General features: G+C 43.0%; 1 protein-coding gene across 13 annotated transcripts in view; it reads right to left on the minus strand.

Moving 5' to 3' along the window:
• Positions 1-7,325: 7,325 nt before the first annotated feature.
• The window catches only part of BEND7 (BEN domain containing 7), a 76,878-nt gene continuing 67,268 nt past the window's right edge, over positions 7,326-16,935 (minus strand). For 7 of the 13 annotated variants that reach the window (XM_067703808.1, XM_067703784.1, XM_067703742.1 and 4 more), the window contains 2 exons: positions 12,893-12,946; positions 11,210-11,361 (listed from right to left, as the gene is read on the minus strand). In XM_067703808.1, coding sequence (XP_067559909.1) covers positions 11,243-11,361; positions 12,893-12,946 — 173 coding nt within the window. In that variant the 3' untranslated portion in view covers positions 11,210-11,242. The other 6 variants (XM_067703760.1, XM_067703740.1, XM_067703749.1 and 3 more) reach the window with 6 other exon arrangements.

Here is a 16,935-nt window from a genome sequence, read left to right on the forward strand (position 1 = left end):
AGAAAATGATAAGTGTTCATTTTAGAAAACTTACACAAATAATTTTTTAAAATCACATATTATTCTACCACCCAGAGCTAACAACTCTTAACAACTTCTATTCTTTTTTTCTGTGCATGTGTATAAATATTTCTTTTACTGAATGTGATCAGGCCAATGGGTGATACATCGTCTATAACTTTTTAAAGGTGTAGGAGGTTGTTGATGTCGGTATAGTCTGGACATGCAGCAATTTGTCTGTAGTTACACACAATGACCATTAAACTAACTTTTTTTTTTTTTTTTTTTTTTGGCGGTACGCGGGCCTCTCACTGTTGTGGCCTCTCCCTTTGCGGAGCACAGGCACCGGACGCGCAGGCTCAGCGGCCATGGCTCACGGGCCCAGCCGCTCCGCGGCATGTGGGATCCTCCCGGACCGGGGCACGGACCCGTGTCCCCTCCATCGGCAGGCGGACTCTCAACCACTGCGCCACCAGGGAAGCCCCATTAAACTAACTTTATAAAAATAAATGAGTTTCTGAAATTAAAAAAGTATGATCAGAGGGGCCTGCGTGTCCGGAGCCTGTGCGCCACAAAGGGAGAGACCACAAAAGTGAGAGGCCCGCGTACCGCCAAAAAAAAAAAAAAAAAAGTATGATCAGGCTGAACATGCTATTTAATAGCAAATATATTGTGAACATTTCTCCATGCTATAAACATTTTTTTACATTACTAAAATGTTTAAAAAATAACTTCTCTTTTCATTGCAAAAGCAACACATATTCATTACAGGAAAATTAATTGAGGTAAAAAACAGGAAGAAAAATTTAAAGTACCCATAATCTCACTATTCACATGTAGCCATCAATAGTTGGGTGCATGTCCTCTTAGACTTTTTTTTGAGTTCAATTATTAAAAAAAACCAAAAGATCCTAAAGTACCTATTGTTCTGTGACCTGCCTTTTTCAATCAATTGACTGGTGATCTCTGTGTACACCACTGAAAATGGCTGTGCGGTATCCTTTTTTTTTTATTTTCTTGAAGTATAGTTGTGTTAATTTCTGCTGTACAGCAAAGTGATTCAGTTATACACACACATATATATATATGTATTCTTTTCCATATTCTTTCCATTATGGTTTATCACAGGATATTGAATATAGTTCCCTGTGCTATACAATTCGACTTGTTGTTCATCCATTCTACGTATAATAGTTTGCATCTGCTAATCCCAAACTCCCAGTCCATCCCTTCCCCACCTCTCTCCCCCTTGGCAACCACAAGTCTGTTCTCTATGTCCATGATTCTGCTTCTGATTTGTAAATAAGTTCATTTGTATCATATTTTAGATTTCACATATAAATGATATCATATGGTATTTGTCTTTCTCTTTTTGACTGACTTGGTATGGTAATCTCTAGGTCCATCCATGTTGCTGCAAATGGCATTATTTCATTCTTTTTTATGACTGAGTAGTATTCCATTGTATGTATTACCACATCTTCTTTACCCATTCATCTGCCGATGGACGTTTAGGTTGTTTCCATGTCTTGGCTCTTGTGAATAGTGCTGCTATGAACATAGGGGTGCGTGTATCTTTTTGAGTTATAGTGTTGTCTGGATATATGCCCAGGAGTGGGATTGCTGGATCATGTGGCAACTCTTTAGTTTTTTGAGGAACCTCCATACTGTTTCCCATAGTGGCTGCACCAATTTACATTCCCACCAACCATATAGGAGGGTTCCCTTTTCTCCACACCTTCTCCAGCATTTGTTATTTGTAGATTTGTTAATGATGGCCATTCTGACTGGTGTGAGGTGGTACCTCATTGTAGTTTTGATTTGCATTTCTCTAATAATTAGTGATGTTGAGCAGCTTTTCATGTGCCTGTTGGCCAACTGTATGTCTTTGGAGAAATGTCTATTTAGGTCTTCTTCCCATTTTTCAGTTGGGTTGTTTTCTTGTTGTTGAGTTGTATTTTGCAAATTAAGCCCTCATTTGTCACATCATCTGCAAATATTTTCTCCCATTTCGTAGGTTGTCTTTTCATTTTGTTTATGGTTCCTTTTGCTGTGCAAAAGCTTGCAAGTTTGATTAGGTCCCATTTGTTTATTTTCGCCTCTATTTCTACTGCCTTGGGAGACTGACCTAAGAAAACATTGGTATGATTTATGTCAGAGAATGTTTTGCCTGTGTTCTCTTCTAGGAGTTTTATGGTGTTGTGTCTTATATTTAAGTCTTAATTCAGAAAATGTTTGTACAGTATTCTGATTTAAGGATGTATTATGGTTTAAACTATTGTTGACATGTAAATCATTTTAATTTTTAAAAATATTAAACAATGTGGTGATGAACACCCTGTAGCTTGATCTTTGGACAAATCTTTATTTCTTCCAGATAAATTCCTTCAAGTAAAGTTGCTGGGTCAAAAGGTTTAAACAAATTTAATATTTATTGGCAAACTGCCCTCAGAAATATTGTACCAGTTAACATGCCTATTAGTAGTAACTAACAGTTCCCTTCATCATAAAAAAACACTGGTGCTACCTTTCTTTCAATATTTTCCAACTGAATAACTGAAATTTTCTTACTACTGTTTTAATTTGCATTTCTTGGTTTAATTTTAGCATTTTAATGTTTATTGGACATTTGATTTAGAAGAGTTGGATATACGATAGGTATCTTCTTTCTTAAAAGATTTATCCTGCAAATGTTTTTCTCATTTTGTCACTTGCTGTTTACCTTTGTAAAACTTTTGAAGTATGATTTAAAATTTTTAATTAATTTTTACTTGATCATTTCTTCCTATGGCATCACGTTTGAGAAATCCTTTCTCTCCTCAAGCTTATATAAATATTAATTACAAAATTTCTAGTATTTTTATATAATTTATATAATATATAAAATTTATATATTATATAATATAAAAATTTATATAATATATAATTTATATAATTTTATTAGTTTCTAGCATTTTTATTATTTAAATCCTTGAAATATCTGGAATTAATTGTCACACAGAGAGTAAGGTAAGAGGGTCCAACTTAACTATAATTTTTTAACAGCTTTATTGAGCTATAATTCACATACTATAAAACTTGCCCTTTTAAATTATACAAGTCAGTGGTTTTTAATATATTCAGAGTTGCACAGCCATCACCACTATCTGATTTTAGAACACAGTTGTCATTCCAAAGGGAAACCCTGCACCCATTAGCAGTCACTTCCCATTACTGCTCCCCATCCCGGCCCTGGGCAACTGCTAATTACTTTCTGTCTCTATGGACTTGCCTAATCTGGACGTTTCATATAAATGGAATCATAGTATATGTGGCCTTTGTATCTAGTTTCTTTCACTTAGCATAATGTTCTCAAGGTTCATCCATGTTAGCATGTATCAGTACTTCATTTTCTTTAATTGCCAAATAATATTCCACTGCATGGATATACCACATTTTGTTTATCCATTCATCAGTTGATGGGCACTCAAGTTTCCAACTTTTGGCTACTATGAATAAGGCTGCTCTGAACATTTGTGTACAAGTCTTTGTGAGCTCAGATGTTTTCAGTTCTCTTGAAGTTCCCCTCCACTCTTATTCCCCTTCCCATAGTCTTCATTATAGATTTAGGCTGGTGAGCCAGCTTTAACCACATGGATGAGGATGTCTCCCAGGGGTGGCAGAACCATAAGGTGGATGTAACTGGGTTTCCAGATGACCACATGGAGCAGAGCTGCCTGCCACCGCCCTGGACCACCCACCCACTACTAGGCTGTTATGAGTTCTTCTACCGGAATGTGCAGTTGGTCCACCACGTCATTGAACCAATTTAGGATGCTTGAATTTCCTTTGTAAGATTGAGTTTTTGCTCCATATTCACATCCAGGGCCCTCCACGTTTTGAATCTGGGTGACACCTTGGTGGAGAGTATGCACACCTGGAGTTCAGGAGAGCTCGTTTCCGATCAGCTCTTTTTTTTTTTTTTTTTGCGGTACGCGGGCCTCTCACTGCTGTGGCCTCTCCCGTTGCGGAGCACAGGCTCCAGACGCGCAGGCTCAGCGGCCATGGCTCACGGGCCCAGCCGCTCCGTGGCACGTGGGATCTTCCCGGGCTGGGGCACGAACCCATGTCCCTTGCATCGGCAGGCGGACTCTCAACCACTGCGCCACCAGGGAAGCCCCAGCTCTTCTTTCTAACACACTCACAATCAGCTTCATTTTTGGAAGGCGTTTTAAAGGAATTAGCTGAAGGAGCTTAGTTTCAAAGTTTAGGTTTAAAATGTCCTTCAATTTCTCAGCATTAACAGATAAAAGTGGCAAAAAAGTAAAACGCAATTAAAAAGGCCCTTAAGTGTCGAGTCTGGAACATCAGTGTGTGTAAAGCACAGTGTGCTGTGGGTTATCCCACATGGGAGCCATTTCTAGATTGGTCTTCGGCTTTTCCGTTAGGACTCTTGACATTTGTTTAATTTCACTGATAACAAAACGGAAATAAATAATAAACATACATATATATATATTTTAGGGGAAATGATCAATAGCGTGCTTTGAGAGGTCACAAAATGCAAAAGGAGTTGGTTTGTGTAAATTCAAAGCTTTGCTCCGAATCATTAGAGTTACCGGATTCTCATGGAATGCACCCAGTATCTCTCTGGCAGATTTATGGACACGGTTTCGCCAACATTTCTGAGGAGTGTCGACATAGGGACAAAGGAGGTCCACGTGATCTAAGGCTACGAGACACGGAAGAGGGAGAGGGTAATGTCTGTCCTAGTTCACCTCTGCTGGGGACGATGGGGAGTCGGGGCTCCTAAAAACATGTTTTCCCCAAGGAAACATCTTTAATCTTTAAGTGGCCTTAAAGATAAGATCCCTGACATCACGATGCTTAGATTCCAGAGAAAAACCAGATAGTAAACACATAAATAAGCAAAGAGGGGCTTCCCTGGTGGCGCAGTGGTTGAGAGTCCGCCTGCCGATGCAGGGGACACGGGTTCGTGCCCCGGTCCAGGAAGATCCCACATGCCGCGGAGCGGCTGGGCCCGTGAGCCATGGCCGCTGAGCCTGCGCGTCCGGAGCCTGTGCTCCGCAACGGGAGAGGCCGCAACAGTGAGAGGCCCATGTACCGAAAAAAAAAAAAAAAGACAATTTCAGAGTGTGGTAAGTGACCCGAAGGGACGAAAAGACTGTGGCTTGATGGAGACTGGGGGCTACGTGTGAGCTCTGTGATGATGCCGTTTAGTTCACATTTGAATTATGCAGAATGAATGGGGCTTCAAATCTTGATCGACTCTAGCTTGGGACAAAGCTACCCAGTTTCAGTTCCCTCCTCTCGTTCAGGAACTCAACAGGCCTTATGTTGCTGGTGTTTCCCCGGGGCTCACAGCTGTGCACCTGGACCCGAGAACAGTACCAGGCAGACCCAGAATGTTCAGTGACCACTCGGTGAAGGGATGGAGGAGCCCGTGTGCACCTGAACTTGTCCGTCATCTTTCTCCAAGTCGCCCCTCCCTGCCGTCTTCCCAGTCTCGGGAGCGCCAATAACACCAGCACGATTCTCCAGCCAGAGACCTGGGTGTCGGCTTCCACACCTCCTCCCTCCTCCACCCCGAGCTAGTGCATCTCCAAGTCTTGTTGGTCCTCCTGTGCTTCAGCACGTGGGGCTTTGTCCTCTTGGGTCCTCTTCATTCATCTCTAGCTATTCCCTCGGCTTCTTAATGGGACTCCCTGCTCTAGGCTGGGCCCCCTCCAGTTAACGTCCCAGACTTCAGCCAGACCGATCAAGAGAGCCTATGACTCTGATTGGACCTCTTACTCAGAATGCTTCAGCGGCCCCTACGCGCTCCCAGCTTCTCGGGATGGTCCATAAGGCCTGGCGTGGATAGCACCAGGCCGACAGACCTCCCCAGCGTCAGCCCTCGTCCCTTGCATCGCAACCCCGGCTGTGCTAAACCAACACAGCATCTACCGACAGTGGGTGTTCAGTAAATGCTTGAGCTGGACTCGGGGTGCAGCTGGGAAATGAGTCACCCGCCGTCCCCCTGTCACTTGGTTTTAAGGCTGGGCCTGTAGGAGGGGAAACAACTGAGGCAGGTGTGTGCGCTCTTATTCTACGAGAATGCAAATGGTGCCCCTTCTGCGGGTAAGACTGGGTCCCCTCCCACTGGATGAGAAAAGCCCTTCAGGGTGTTAGCCAGGCGACATACAAGGCACAGATCCTTGCCAGCGAGTGGGAGCAAGGGCATCCCGGGGGCCTGGGGCCAAATCATGTGATGTGGCAATAATACAATAATACAAATAATTTCCCCGCACCAAGGGCCGCACCAAGCCCTGGGGGGATTACAGCAGGAGGGGCAGGCTGGTGCCAGGCCCCCAGCTTCCAAGGGCTGCGCGTGCGTGGAAGACTCTAGCTGGCAGTAGTTTAGATTTTCTCTCTTTGCAAGCAGTTCACCCTGTCACCTTCTCTCCTGCAGTCCGGCTGCTTTCTCACCCGCGACTACTGCACTCCCCCCAGCTGTAGACTGGCTCAGCGCCAATGCCTCCACAGAAGGAGGGCCCAAGACGCAGACCCCGAGCCAAAGCCCCGACAGAGCTGGCCGGCCAGCCCGGGGTGCCTTTGGAGGCAGGAGGGGGCAAGTCCCCACGAGGAGTAGCGCCCCCCTGTGTTCAGAGAGGAGAATAAAGCAATTAGGTTTGAACAGCCACTTTGCGTTAGAGAAGATTGATTTGTCCTTCTGATGTGTTGTTTCCATAGAAGCAGGGCTTAGCCTTTTAAGTGAAGCTTAATTCAGTTAAAATTAGGCTTCAAGCATATCACTACTTCTCAAGTGTTACTGTGGGACCTGCCACTGATCTAACTTCCAGGCGGAGCCTGTGACTTAATGCATTCCAAGACACTCTTTCTGGTGGCAATCTGGTTCGTTGGTTTAATTTTTAAAATTAACTTCATACGGAGAGAAAACCTTCTGCATAAGATCACCAGAGTACTAATAAATACCTTTTAATTAATGGCTGGCATTGTCTCCACTTCATAAAGGCAGGAGGGCTGGCACACAGGCAGGAGACAGGCGCGTTCAATTAAAGTAATTTATTGTATTCTTCCAGAACAGACATAAAGGGCGTCTTGGAAATTGATATCACAGCACGTGTTATACACCATTTTCACAACTAGCCTTGTGTTGAATATTTTTTAAAGAACATAGTAATCTTAAAAAAATCTAAATATTTACATATTAATAAAACATACATACAGAAGATTGAGACCTTATCCATAGGTATGGAATAATTCTTTTTTTTTTTGCTAAGAAAACCTATAAAAAGGATTTCTGAATAAAGTCTGAACAGTAGTCGCAGTTAAGTAAACACAGTTTTAATTTATAAAATATGATTTTACGGTTGCAGTTTTATGCTGTGTATTTCCAATCTGTGAATCCATTGCACATATCCGAGAGCCGAACAATCCCCACCCACCCCTCAAGTAGTGAAAAATTCAAGCTCTCGCCCAGTCTTGGCAGGAAGTGCTTTGAAGGTTCATGGTGTATATTTAACAGATTCCACAGCTGTAAGGTAAATGTTTCTACTTTTATTTGCAATGTATTCATCTTACTGTAACAGAGTTGAAATTAATCTTTTCAATTCCCTTGAGAAAGGCTTCCTTCTGAGAGGCAGAAGACAACTTTTGCAACATATCTTGCAGAAAAACAAAAGCCTGGGTTCACAATACTTCATTAGACTCCTTGACGAACAGAGAGGCTGGTGTCAGGGAAGGGGTTACTAACTGGCCTGAAATCGAAAAGGCTAGGTAAACCTGGGATGGAAACCATTGATCTGAACCTTCCTTGAGGCTCCGAAAAGAAGATAAAAGACACATGTGTATGAGATGTAGCTGTCTAGCAGGTGGATTGATTCCATAAGCCACGCCTAGACCAGCTTTGTCACATCACAGGAATGCCTCCTATGGTCTTGGGTTGATTAGCTGGTCTTTAGTGGGTACTGCCTCCCCCTAGAGCTCCCCTCCTAGCCCAGGGTTAGCTGCCCCGAGTGACGTGATGGTACAGGTACCTGGGATGGGGTAGTCAGGAACTGAGGTTCCCAGCTTGGCTAGCCCATTGATGGCTTGTTGCCCGGCGCTGGGCATCCGTGATCCTCATTCCTCCTTAGTTGCCTCACCACAAACCGAGGGAGTGGGACCAACGGTAACTCTGAGCTCTTACACTCTCCGATTTGATAAAATAAGTGCCAGGGACGTGTGTTAAATGGTAGCACAGCGTTTCCCCTCCCCACGCCCCGGGGGTCTGGTGTTTCTACTGTCCAAAGTTCTTTCAAGCCAACTTTTGGCCTTTGGGTCAAGTGCCAAAACTTCACGGTAATTTGCTTTATACAATAAACGAAGTGTAAATGCAATGCCTCCAAATAAACAGGCATTTTGAATTCACCACCTTACTAGAGAAAGGAATCTGGAGGCAAATATCTCTGTGAAACAAATACCCACATGCCCAAAATATTTCTTTAAAATGAATCCACATTTTCACTTGTTGGTTTTATATAAAGCGGGGGCAAGTGTACCAGAGCCATGTGAAGTATATAAGATCAAGTACATTTGTGGCCAGTTGCCACATGATGCCACAACCCTGGACCACTCAGCTAAAACCATCTGTTAAAATAGTTGTCAGGTGTCATGTGGATAGCTGGTTACTTTGAGCTTCTCACCTTTTAATTAGTTATTTTGTCACTGTGTTGACACAGCCTACGTGAAAGATTTTTCTTTCCTAAGAATTTACGTATCGTTTGCACTTATCAGTGACAAATGATTATTCTGGGGAGAAAATGATGCCACAAATGATTTCATCTAATAGATCAGAGCTGTCCTGTCTCCCAAAACAACTTTTCCATCTTCTAAGCTGTTGAAGATTCTAATTAAGTTTGGCCTTCAACACTGCTTCCTTGGTCCGGAAAGAGCCATTCTCCTCTATACTGCAACTAAGCAATTTACATTAAAATAAATACGCTTCAAAACTCTATACCATATTCACACTGAAAAAGAAAAAGAAAAAAAACAGGGAAAATAAAACTGCTGCTTTTTCATGGACATTGAACCAACCCAGTGATATGCTGGACATTTAAAGGCTGAGAATTCAACTCTGAAGATGATTTTTAAAAATCTTAGACCAAATTGGGGGCTTGATTATCACACATTACAGAGAAAGAATATGAAAACTATTCAAACGTGACGGGTCAGCTTCACAGAACGCCCACACTTTGCAGTAACCTGAAATGCTAGTGGATCTTTGAGGAAATTCCAATGGAGGAGATGCGTGCGCTAAGAAGTGTCGCTAAAGGGAAGTCTAGGCAGTGAAAGCTGTCTCTGTGTCTTCCGTGTTTTCTCTCCTGGTGTCAAATATATGACCTACAACAGAGACAAGAAAGTGAAGGGGGGCCGCTTCTCTAAGGAAGGGTTGTACGCTTGTCTATGACACGGCCAGGCGCAGGACCTCATTGGTAAGGTGTCTGTGTTTCACCTCTAAATCAGTATTTTTTAGCCAAGGCTTTAGGTGTGCCGAATGAGTAATTTTAGTCATTAGAAATCTGTAATGATGATTTTTACAGGAAAACCCATGAATGTGGGTTCCTATTAGAGTATGTTCATATCTATCATCCAGGAGTAGAAAATGGCTAAATAAAATACAATATGGCCTGTAAGATGGAATATAGTGCAGCTATTAAAATAATGTGTGTGGAGATTTGTAATAAAATGGGAAACGCTTGTTAGGTGGTGAAACCAAACAGAACAAAACTTTAGGAAACAAAATTGGATGGATTTGACCTCCATTATATAAATTAAAAAAATATAGAGAAAAGTCTGGGAAAAAACACCCAACGATAATGGTTGTCTCTGGGTGGTAAAAGTAATTTGCATTTTCTTCCTTACACTTTTCTGTATTAATTTCTAAAATGTGTGCAAAAGAAGGCCAATTTATGAGCAAAAAATGCTAAGCCTAGGTGCGCTCTGCACTGTTCTATTTCAAATCCAGAAGCCTCCTTTAAATTTCAGTACTGTTTTGATTTTATTCTCTGTACTCTTTCCCCCCCAAAATTGTTCCCTTATGGTGGTTTTTCTCCTTTATCAGAGCTCTGTCTCCACCCCTGGGCTGTAGTAGCCTCTGCCTCTGGTCTGAGGGTGGGATTTGTTCACCAGAACCTAACTCAGTGCTGACTCCTGGCATCGCTCAAAAACGCTTACTGACAGGGTCGAGGGAAAAGAAATTAAGAAAATGTGTTTTTCCACTCGAAAAATCTGTATCCATTTTTGTTAAAGCTAGACAAACAGAAGTTTGCTTAAGTGTTAACGGACTGAGATAAATGTCATCTGACACCTGACTGTAACCGTGGCCTGGTCGGTTCTGGTTCATCGAAACACTTGGGGATTTATTCCCCCGTCCCACCCCTTCCCAACACGCATGAATTTGGGAGGAGAAAAAAGACCTTAATAAGGTAATAAAGGCACTGTTAAATCTTTAAAAAGGACCAACGGTTGCCAGCTCAGACGGACCAGATGAGGAAGGTCTGGCCAGTGAGTCTCCAATCCAGGGAAGAAGCTGCATGGACGAGAAAGGTGGAGCTCATCCCTCGGACGGTCTCATTAAGGAGACACGTAAAAGGGGGGAGGACTAAGTCGTGGTGCTGTGTTCAGAGAAGCCCCAGACTGGGCTTTTATGTGAGGGGCACTCCAGAGACATGCCAGTCTAATCAAGATTGTTTAATTCCATTACTGCAAAATTTGGGCACCAATCCGTGACGTCTCTTCCCATTTTCCAGGTGATAAGTGGTATTATTTATCATGCTGTTTAGTGATTTGTATCAAATATCTATCAGGAGTCTAGTGAAAAAAACTGCAGGAGGGGTCCTACTATTTTCCTCCTTAGGGCCTCACGGCCTTGGGTAGGGTCTTCTTGGGAAGAACCTGAGAGCTGAAGCTGCAGCGGACTTCAGGCTGACTTACGCCAGACACTCTAACTGTGAAGACGGGGTGACACTGAGATGGAATCCTAGAGGGATTAGGACATCCATCACCTCTTAGGATCTTTAGGAAACATGCAGAGAAGGTGTAAGAAAGCTACGCGGTGGACTGGCTGGGAGTTGAGAGGCCTGGGCTCCGGCCAGGCCACCAACCAGCTGTGAGACCTTGAGAAAGTCATTTAGTGTTTCTGGGCCTCAGGCTTTTTTACCTGTAAAATAAAAGGACTGGATAAAAAGAAGGGACGGGACTAGATGATCTCTAACACGCCTTCTTTCTCAGATTCCTGGAAATTCTTTTCACTTCCATGAGGTGGTTCTACCATCCTGTATGTCAATGTTCTCATCTGAAACATCTCTCTGCCTCCATCTTCAGACAGGAAAAGGCAAAGGTATTATTTCAAGGGAGTGGTTTTCCAATAATAATACTTCTTAAAAGCCCACTGTGTCAGATGGTGGCCAGGACGGGCAGTGCAAATGTCCTGGGGTCATGGGGGCTGATGGGGGAGGAACCCTGGAAAGTACAACTAGAACAGCAAGGTGTTCCTCCAGAGGGCCTCCCGAAAGGGCACAGTTTCCTCATTAGTAGCAATGCTTCATGCCTCTACCTGGAGTGGGTGGTCAGAACAAGGTTGATAGGAGTTGTCCTGATACTCAGAGGAGCACAGGTTGGGAAGGAACAATAGAGATCATGCATTTCAGTTCTCTTGGTTCATAAGTGTGGAAACATAGCCAAACAAGAACTCCCCTTTCTATAATTTCTATAATGACTATATACAGTGAGAACGTGATAGAAGCCGGTTGCTCTTGCCCTCTGCAGTCATTTCATTATTTGTCCATCGATCTGTTGCTTAGCTACTCAGTGACAGAGAAAGCACCATATCATTTGCGTGTCCGAGTTTTCTGGCTGCTCTGAAGTTCGCTAACGTACATTTCTGCTATACCGTGAACTCAGGGTAAGTGCTGTCTGTGAACACGGGCCTCGCCGAGTTCCTACACAGACTCACGACTCCTCTCATCCTTGCTGGACCTAACTTAAAACTTACCACCCCAAATGGAGAGAAAACACTGAGTTGAGCTTTTTCATTTACAGGGTTTTTTTTTTGCGGGGGGGGGGGGTGCGGTGTGTCTGGGTTTGGTTGTTAGACCTTCAGGTATTTTGAGGGAAGTGAATAAAGAGTCTTGAGACCAACTGAGGGTTGGTCACATGGCTCACTGATCAGACACCTGTCCCTCGGGCTCTCGGGTGAGAACCGATGCAGAGGGAGGAGCCCGGGGTCGGAAGGATTACTTGAGAGTCAAATAAGAAGTCGGAATTAAGTCTATGGCTTAACCCTGCAGCAGGTGTGGCAGTGAGATGGTGTATTCAGCTGATCGGGTTACAGCGTGAGGAATGTGCCACCCAGGCTAGATGGATCGAGCACATTCAATCCGTCACTTAAAACACAGTATTCATCGGGTGCCCATGATAGGAAGCGCGATGACACTGCCTCGCAAAGGTTTTTGCGAGGGAGGTGAGTGAGGCCAGAGCGCATGTGAATTTCATCATAAAATGGATGATCCCTGATCTAAACAGAAATGTCATTTCATGTTAAAATATTTTTTTTAATGTCCCAGGGCTTGGGGAGGCAAAACGTTGTGACACTAAGTTCTTAGGACTTGCTGTTCTGAGGTTATCAGGCAGATGAAACAGAATGTGAAAAAACGGTAGCTTTTCATATGCAACGTGCAAAATCTCTCTGAATGCAGGGCATTGAGCTCCTCTGATTACTAGGGGTTGGGCCTCTTACAGAAGCAGTTTGCTCAAGCACCTGCCTCTCTGATGTTAAGAACATTTTCAATGCAAACATTCTCACGGGCTGTATTTTCCAGCAGGTGATGAAAAGGGAAATGTGTTTTACCTGTTGGGGGTAGAGAAACGCAGTCCAGCCGTTCATCACCGTCAGCTGCCTCTGCTGGTTACAAACATGAAACACAAATGTCATTAGTTTCAGGGAGCTCATTCATTCTGCCGAATAAGGTAATACAATTTAAAAGCTCCAGCGCACATAATAGTTTTCACCTTTCTTTTCCCTTCTCAGCTTCAGCCAGTTCACATTAGAGATTTTAATACCATGATTTAAATATTTTTAAAATGATATAAAATCCATTTTCCTCTATTAACATTTTTTATATCTTAGGAACCTTATTCTATCAGTTCACTTTCGCTTATTTATATAGGCTTAAGTATCCACCCAGAATCTGGCGTGAATTGTTTAAATGGGATCGTCGAAGGCATGGAGGTCAGGGAATTCCTATGGTAGAATTTTACTTGTCGTCCGCAGAACCATTCTAGTGGGGCAGGCTTAGGACAGCTTGGGAACGAACCTTTCTTTGGAGATGACTGGAAATTCAATCTGAAATCGGCATTAATTTAGTCATGAATAAAATCAGAAGGAGTAAGCATTTCTTCAAATGATTTGTCCCTTCTGTGCTTTAAAATGCAAAACTTTGCTCATCTCTGATATATTTCAATCTCCTGAAGAGTTTTCCAAAGGTAGATCCTTCCGTCACAGAAAACCTTCCAGCAAGTACAAAAAAGAAGGTGCCCGTACGTTTCCTGATAAGTGTTGGGCTTGTCAGTTTCCCCAACGTGCTGTGGACAGGCCAGAACATTCCACGGCTGCTGGGATAATTCTGGCCCTGCTCCCTCTGTCCCAGGGCTGCCGCCCCCTTGGAAGTTTCCTGCACATGTGTCTGTGAGGCCAGTCAGGTGAGGGCTGCCCCGTGTAACACGTTGTAATGCTGAGTTGCTGGGAAGCAAACTAATGGTGTGTTCTTGTTTTGACTGCCATGGCTTTAAACGCAATCAGGGTTCAGAGATGGATGGAGACGTTCAGAGATTTCCCCTGGTTCATTCACCCCTCCACCATCCTGCCCTCAGACTGCCACACGACGGCCGCGGTGAAAGACCCTCACCTGCTAAATCCACCACAAAAACACCGAGACGGAGTAGTCAAGACAAGTTTTGGCTGGAGAGACGCAGCAGCCATGATCCAGCAATCCCACTCCTGGGCATACACCCCGAGAAAACCATAATTCAAAAAGACACATGCACCCCAATGTTCACTGCAGCACTATTTACAATGGCCAGGTCACGGAAGCAACCTAAATGCCCATTGACAGACGCATGGATAAAGAAGATGTGGCACATATATACAATGGAATATTACTCAGCATAAAAAGGAATGAAATTGGGTTATTTGTAGAGACATGGATGGACCTAGAGACTGTCATACAGAGTGAAGTAAGTCAGAAAGAGAAAAACAGATATCGCATATTAACGCATATAGGTGGGATCTAGAAAAATGGTACAGATGAACCGGTTTGCAAGGCAGAAATAGAGACACAGATGTAGAGAACAAACGGTACGAATTGGGAGATTGGGATTGACATATATACACTAGTATGCATAAAATAGATAACTAATTAGAACCTGCTGTATAAAAAAAATAAAATTCAAAACAAAGCAGCAACCACTAAAAATTATGTTGTAGACGAATGTTTAATACTGCATAAAGCATTCCAGTCAAGTGATGGGATAAATGGTAAGGTTAGAATTCTATAAATAGGTTTATGGACAAAACACAGGACATACTAAAACGTTAAGTGTTTCTCTCTGGATGAAAAGCTTATGGGTATTTAAAATTTTGTTCTTTGAGTTTTTACATTTTTCTTATATATTTAAAAAATAACAAACATGTTATTTTTATATTTAGAAGATATTATTCTCTTCTGATTGGCTTGAGTGAACTTGAATAGGAAGATGAAGTACACCATAGTTCTTTCATTGGGATTTATTTATTTATTTTCATGGTTCAAGGTTTATTTATTGTTTCAGTTGGTGTAACACTTAGATAGCTGGCTGCATTATTTCCGACGATTTTTCTCTTTTACATCACATGGCAGTGTACACTATTCTGATACATATAGTACATAAAATAAGATTCTTTAGAACAGTTATGCACGGGACATGCAATACTGGATTTATCATCAATCCCAGGATGTGATTCATTGGAGAAAAAAAAGTTGGACTAGGCATCTTGGCTAAAGGAACCAGAAGATTTAAAAGATTCTTCAGTAATAATAATAATAATAGCTATGATAGGCATCACCATTTACTGAATACCACCTCCTGAGCAGTTATTATATGCGTTGTGTCAGCTGACCCTTGGCAACCCCTACAAGGCAGGTCTATCTTACGCCCATTTTAAGAAATGAGGCAACGGAGACAAACAGACGTTAAGACGTACCAAGGGTTTGACTCAGGTTAATGCCGGGGCTTGACCTCTTCGCTCGCTATGTATAGTCCAAATATAAATCACAGGCATCACTATAAGCTGCAATTGTAAAACTTCAAGCTTTAGTTCATTTGACACTTTAGTAACTTTCTCTACCTTCCATGAAAAGCAGCTTTTCATTTAGTGTTGACAAAAATCAGTTCTGGGTGTAAGTCGATCTTCCCTTTGTAATTCAGCTCTCCTCACTTTAAAAAAAAACAGGCCTGTGCAATTATGTGCTTTACTAAGAACCAAACATACACAACCCCAAATCTGTAAAGGATTATGTATAAATGAGTAGCTGCCCGCTGCACAAACAGGGCCAAGTGTTGTGGATTAAGAACATGACTGTTAACTTAAATGTGATTCTAACATCTGTCTGTAACAACAAGCTCACAATCTTTCTTCTCTGGTGACAGGCAAGTTGTGAAATTCGGGAAAGATGAAGCAAGTCCAATAAAATTTTAATAGCAGTGACAGCTTTATTCTTAGATCCAACACAAATTTAAAAATTGCGAGTTTTGCACTGAGGAAATAATCTAATGAAAATGATAAAAATGCACACCAGAAAAGGAATCATTCCAGTTATCGAAAAAAAATGTATTACATGTGGTGAGAGCCCCAAATGAATCTCTGTTTGGATTCGCAGAACAACCTTTCAGACCTGTGACGGGCACTTCCTTTTTCTGGAGGCTTCGCCGGCTGCCTTTAGCAGCGAATTGATTACTTGCCCAGGTAGAGTCTGTACCTTATTCCAGGAAGTGAGCCAGATATGATAAATAAGACTGAAGCTGTGGAATATCCATGAGATGCCATATTGTCATTTAGACCGAAAAGGAGACAAAAAAAGAGCAAGCAATAGCACCGACCCCGGCCCCTCAGTTCTCATCCGCATGACGACAGTAACGCGTGCGGCTCCAGTTCCGGTTTGCGGGGATCCCACTTCTGTGCCGCTTGGGGAGAAAGAGGTGGGACAGGATTTGACACAATTGGGAGGCGAAGCCTATTTGGCAGGTCACCGTGGGTGTGCTGTCATCTTGCTCCTGTGTGGTCTGTGTGTCAGCGTTAGCTTTGTCCTTCAGCCACCCTCCCCTTCTCAGACGCTGATGGAACCTGCTAGACAGGCTGGGGAAACCTGCCAAGGTGCCAACCACAACTCTCTAGGCAGAGAATCTAAACCCAGTGTCAGAGTGGAAGCATCCTCGATCAAATGAGATGACTCCAGAACAGGGTACCCGATCATCTGAGCGGGCGAGACGCTCCACAGGAGGCGGGGGGGGACTGCACCCCATTCTGTACCAACAGGCACACGAATTACTAATCCAAACCCTGAGATGGTTAAGAAACGTGCTCACTGGCCAGTCTATTTGGGGGAAAGAGAGACAGGAATGTGGAGGAAGGTCCCCACTGTGTGCATGTGTATGCTGTGGGGAAGGGAGTGGAGACCAGAACTTACGATAATAACTGGTCTCAGCATCTGACAACAGAAAAAAAAAAGGTGTGTTTATGTATAAAATACATACAGAAGGGGAACAACATTGCAACAGAACTTGCTCTTCTAGTCATGTGGCCTCTGGCAGCAGAGCTGCTCCTGTGTCTCTGAGAACAGTCTTCTCCAATATACT

Source organism: Pseudorca crassidens, chromosome 1 (genome assembly GCF_039906515.1).
Source record: "Pseudorca crassidens isolate mPseCra1 chromosome 1, mPseCra1.hap1, whole genome shotgun sequence".
NCBI classification, from domain to species: domain Eukaryota; kingdom Metazoa; phylum Chordata; class Mammalia; order Artiodactyla; family Delphinidae; genus Pseudorca; species Pseudorca crassidens.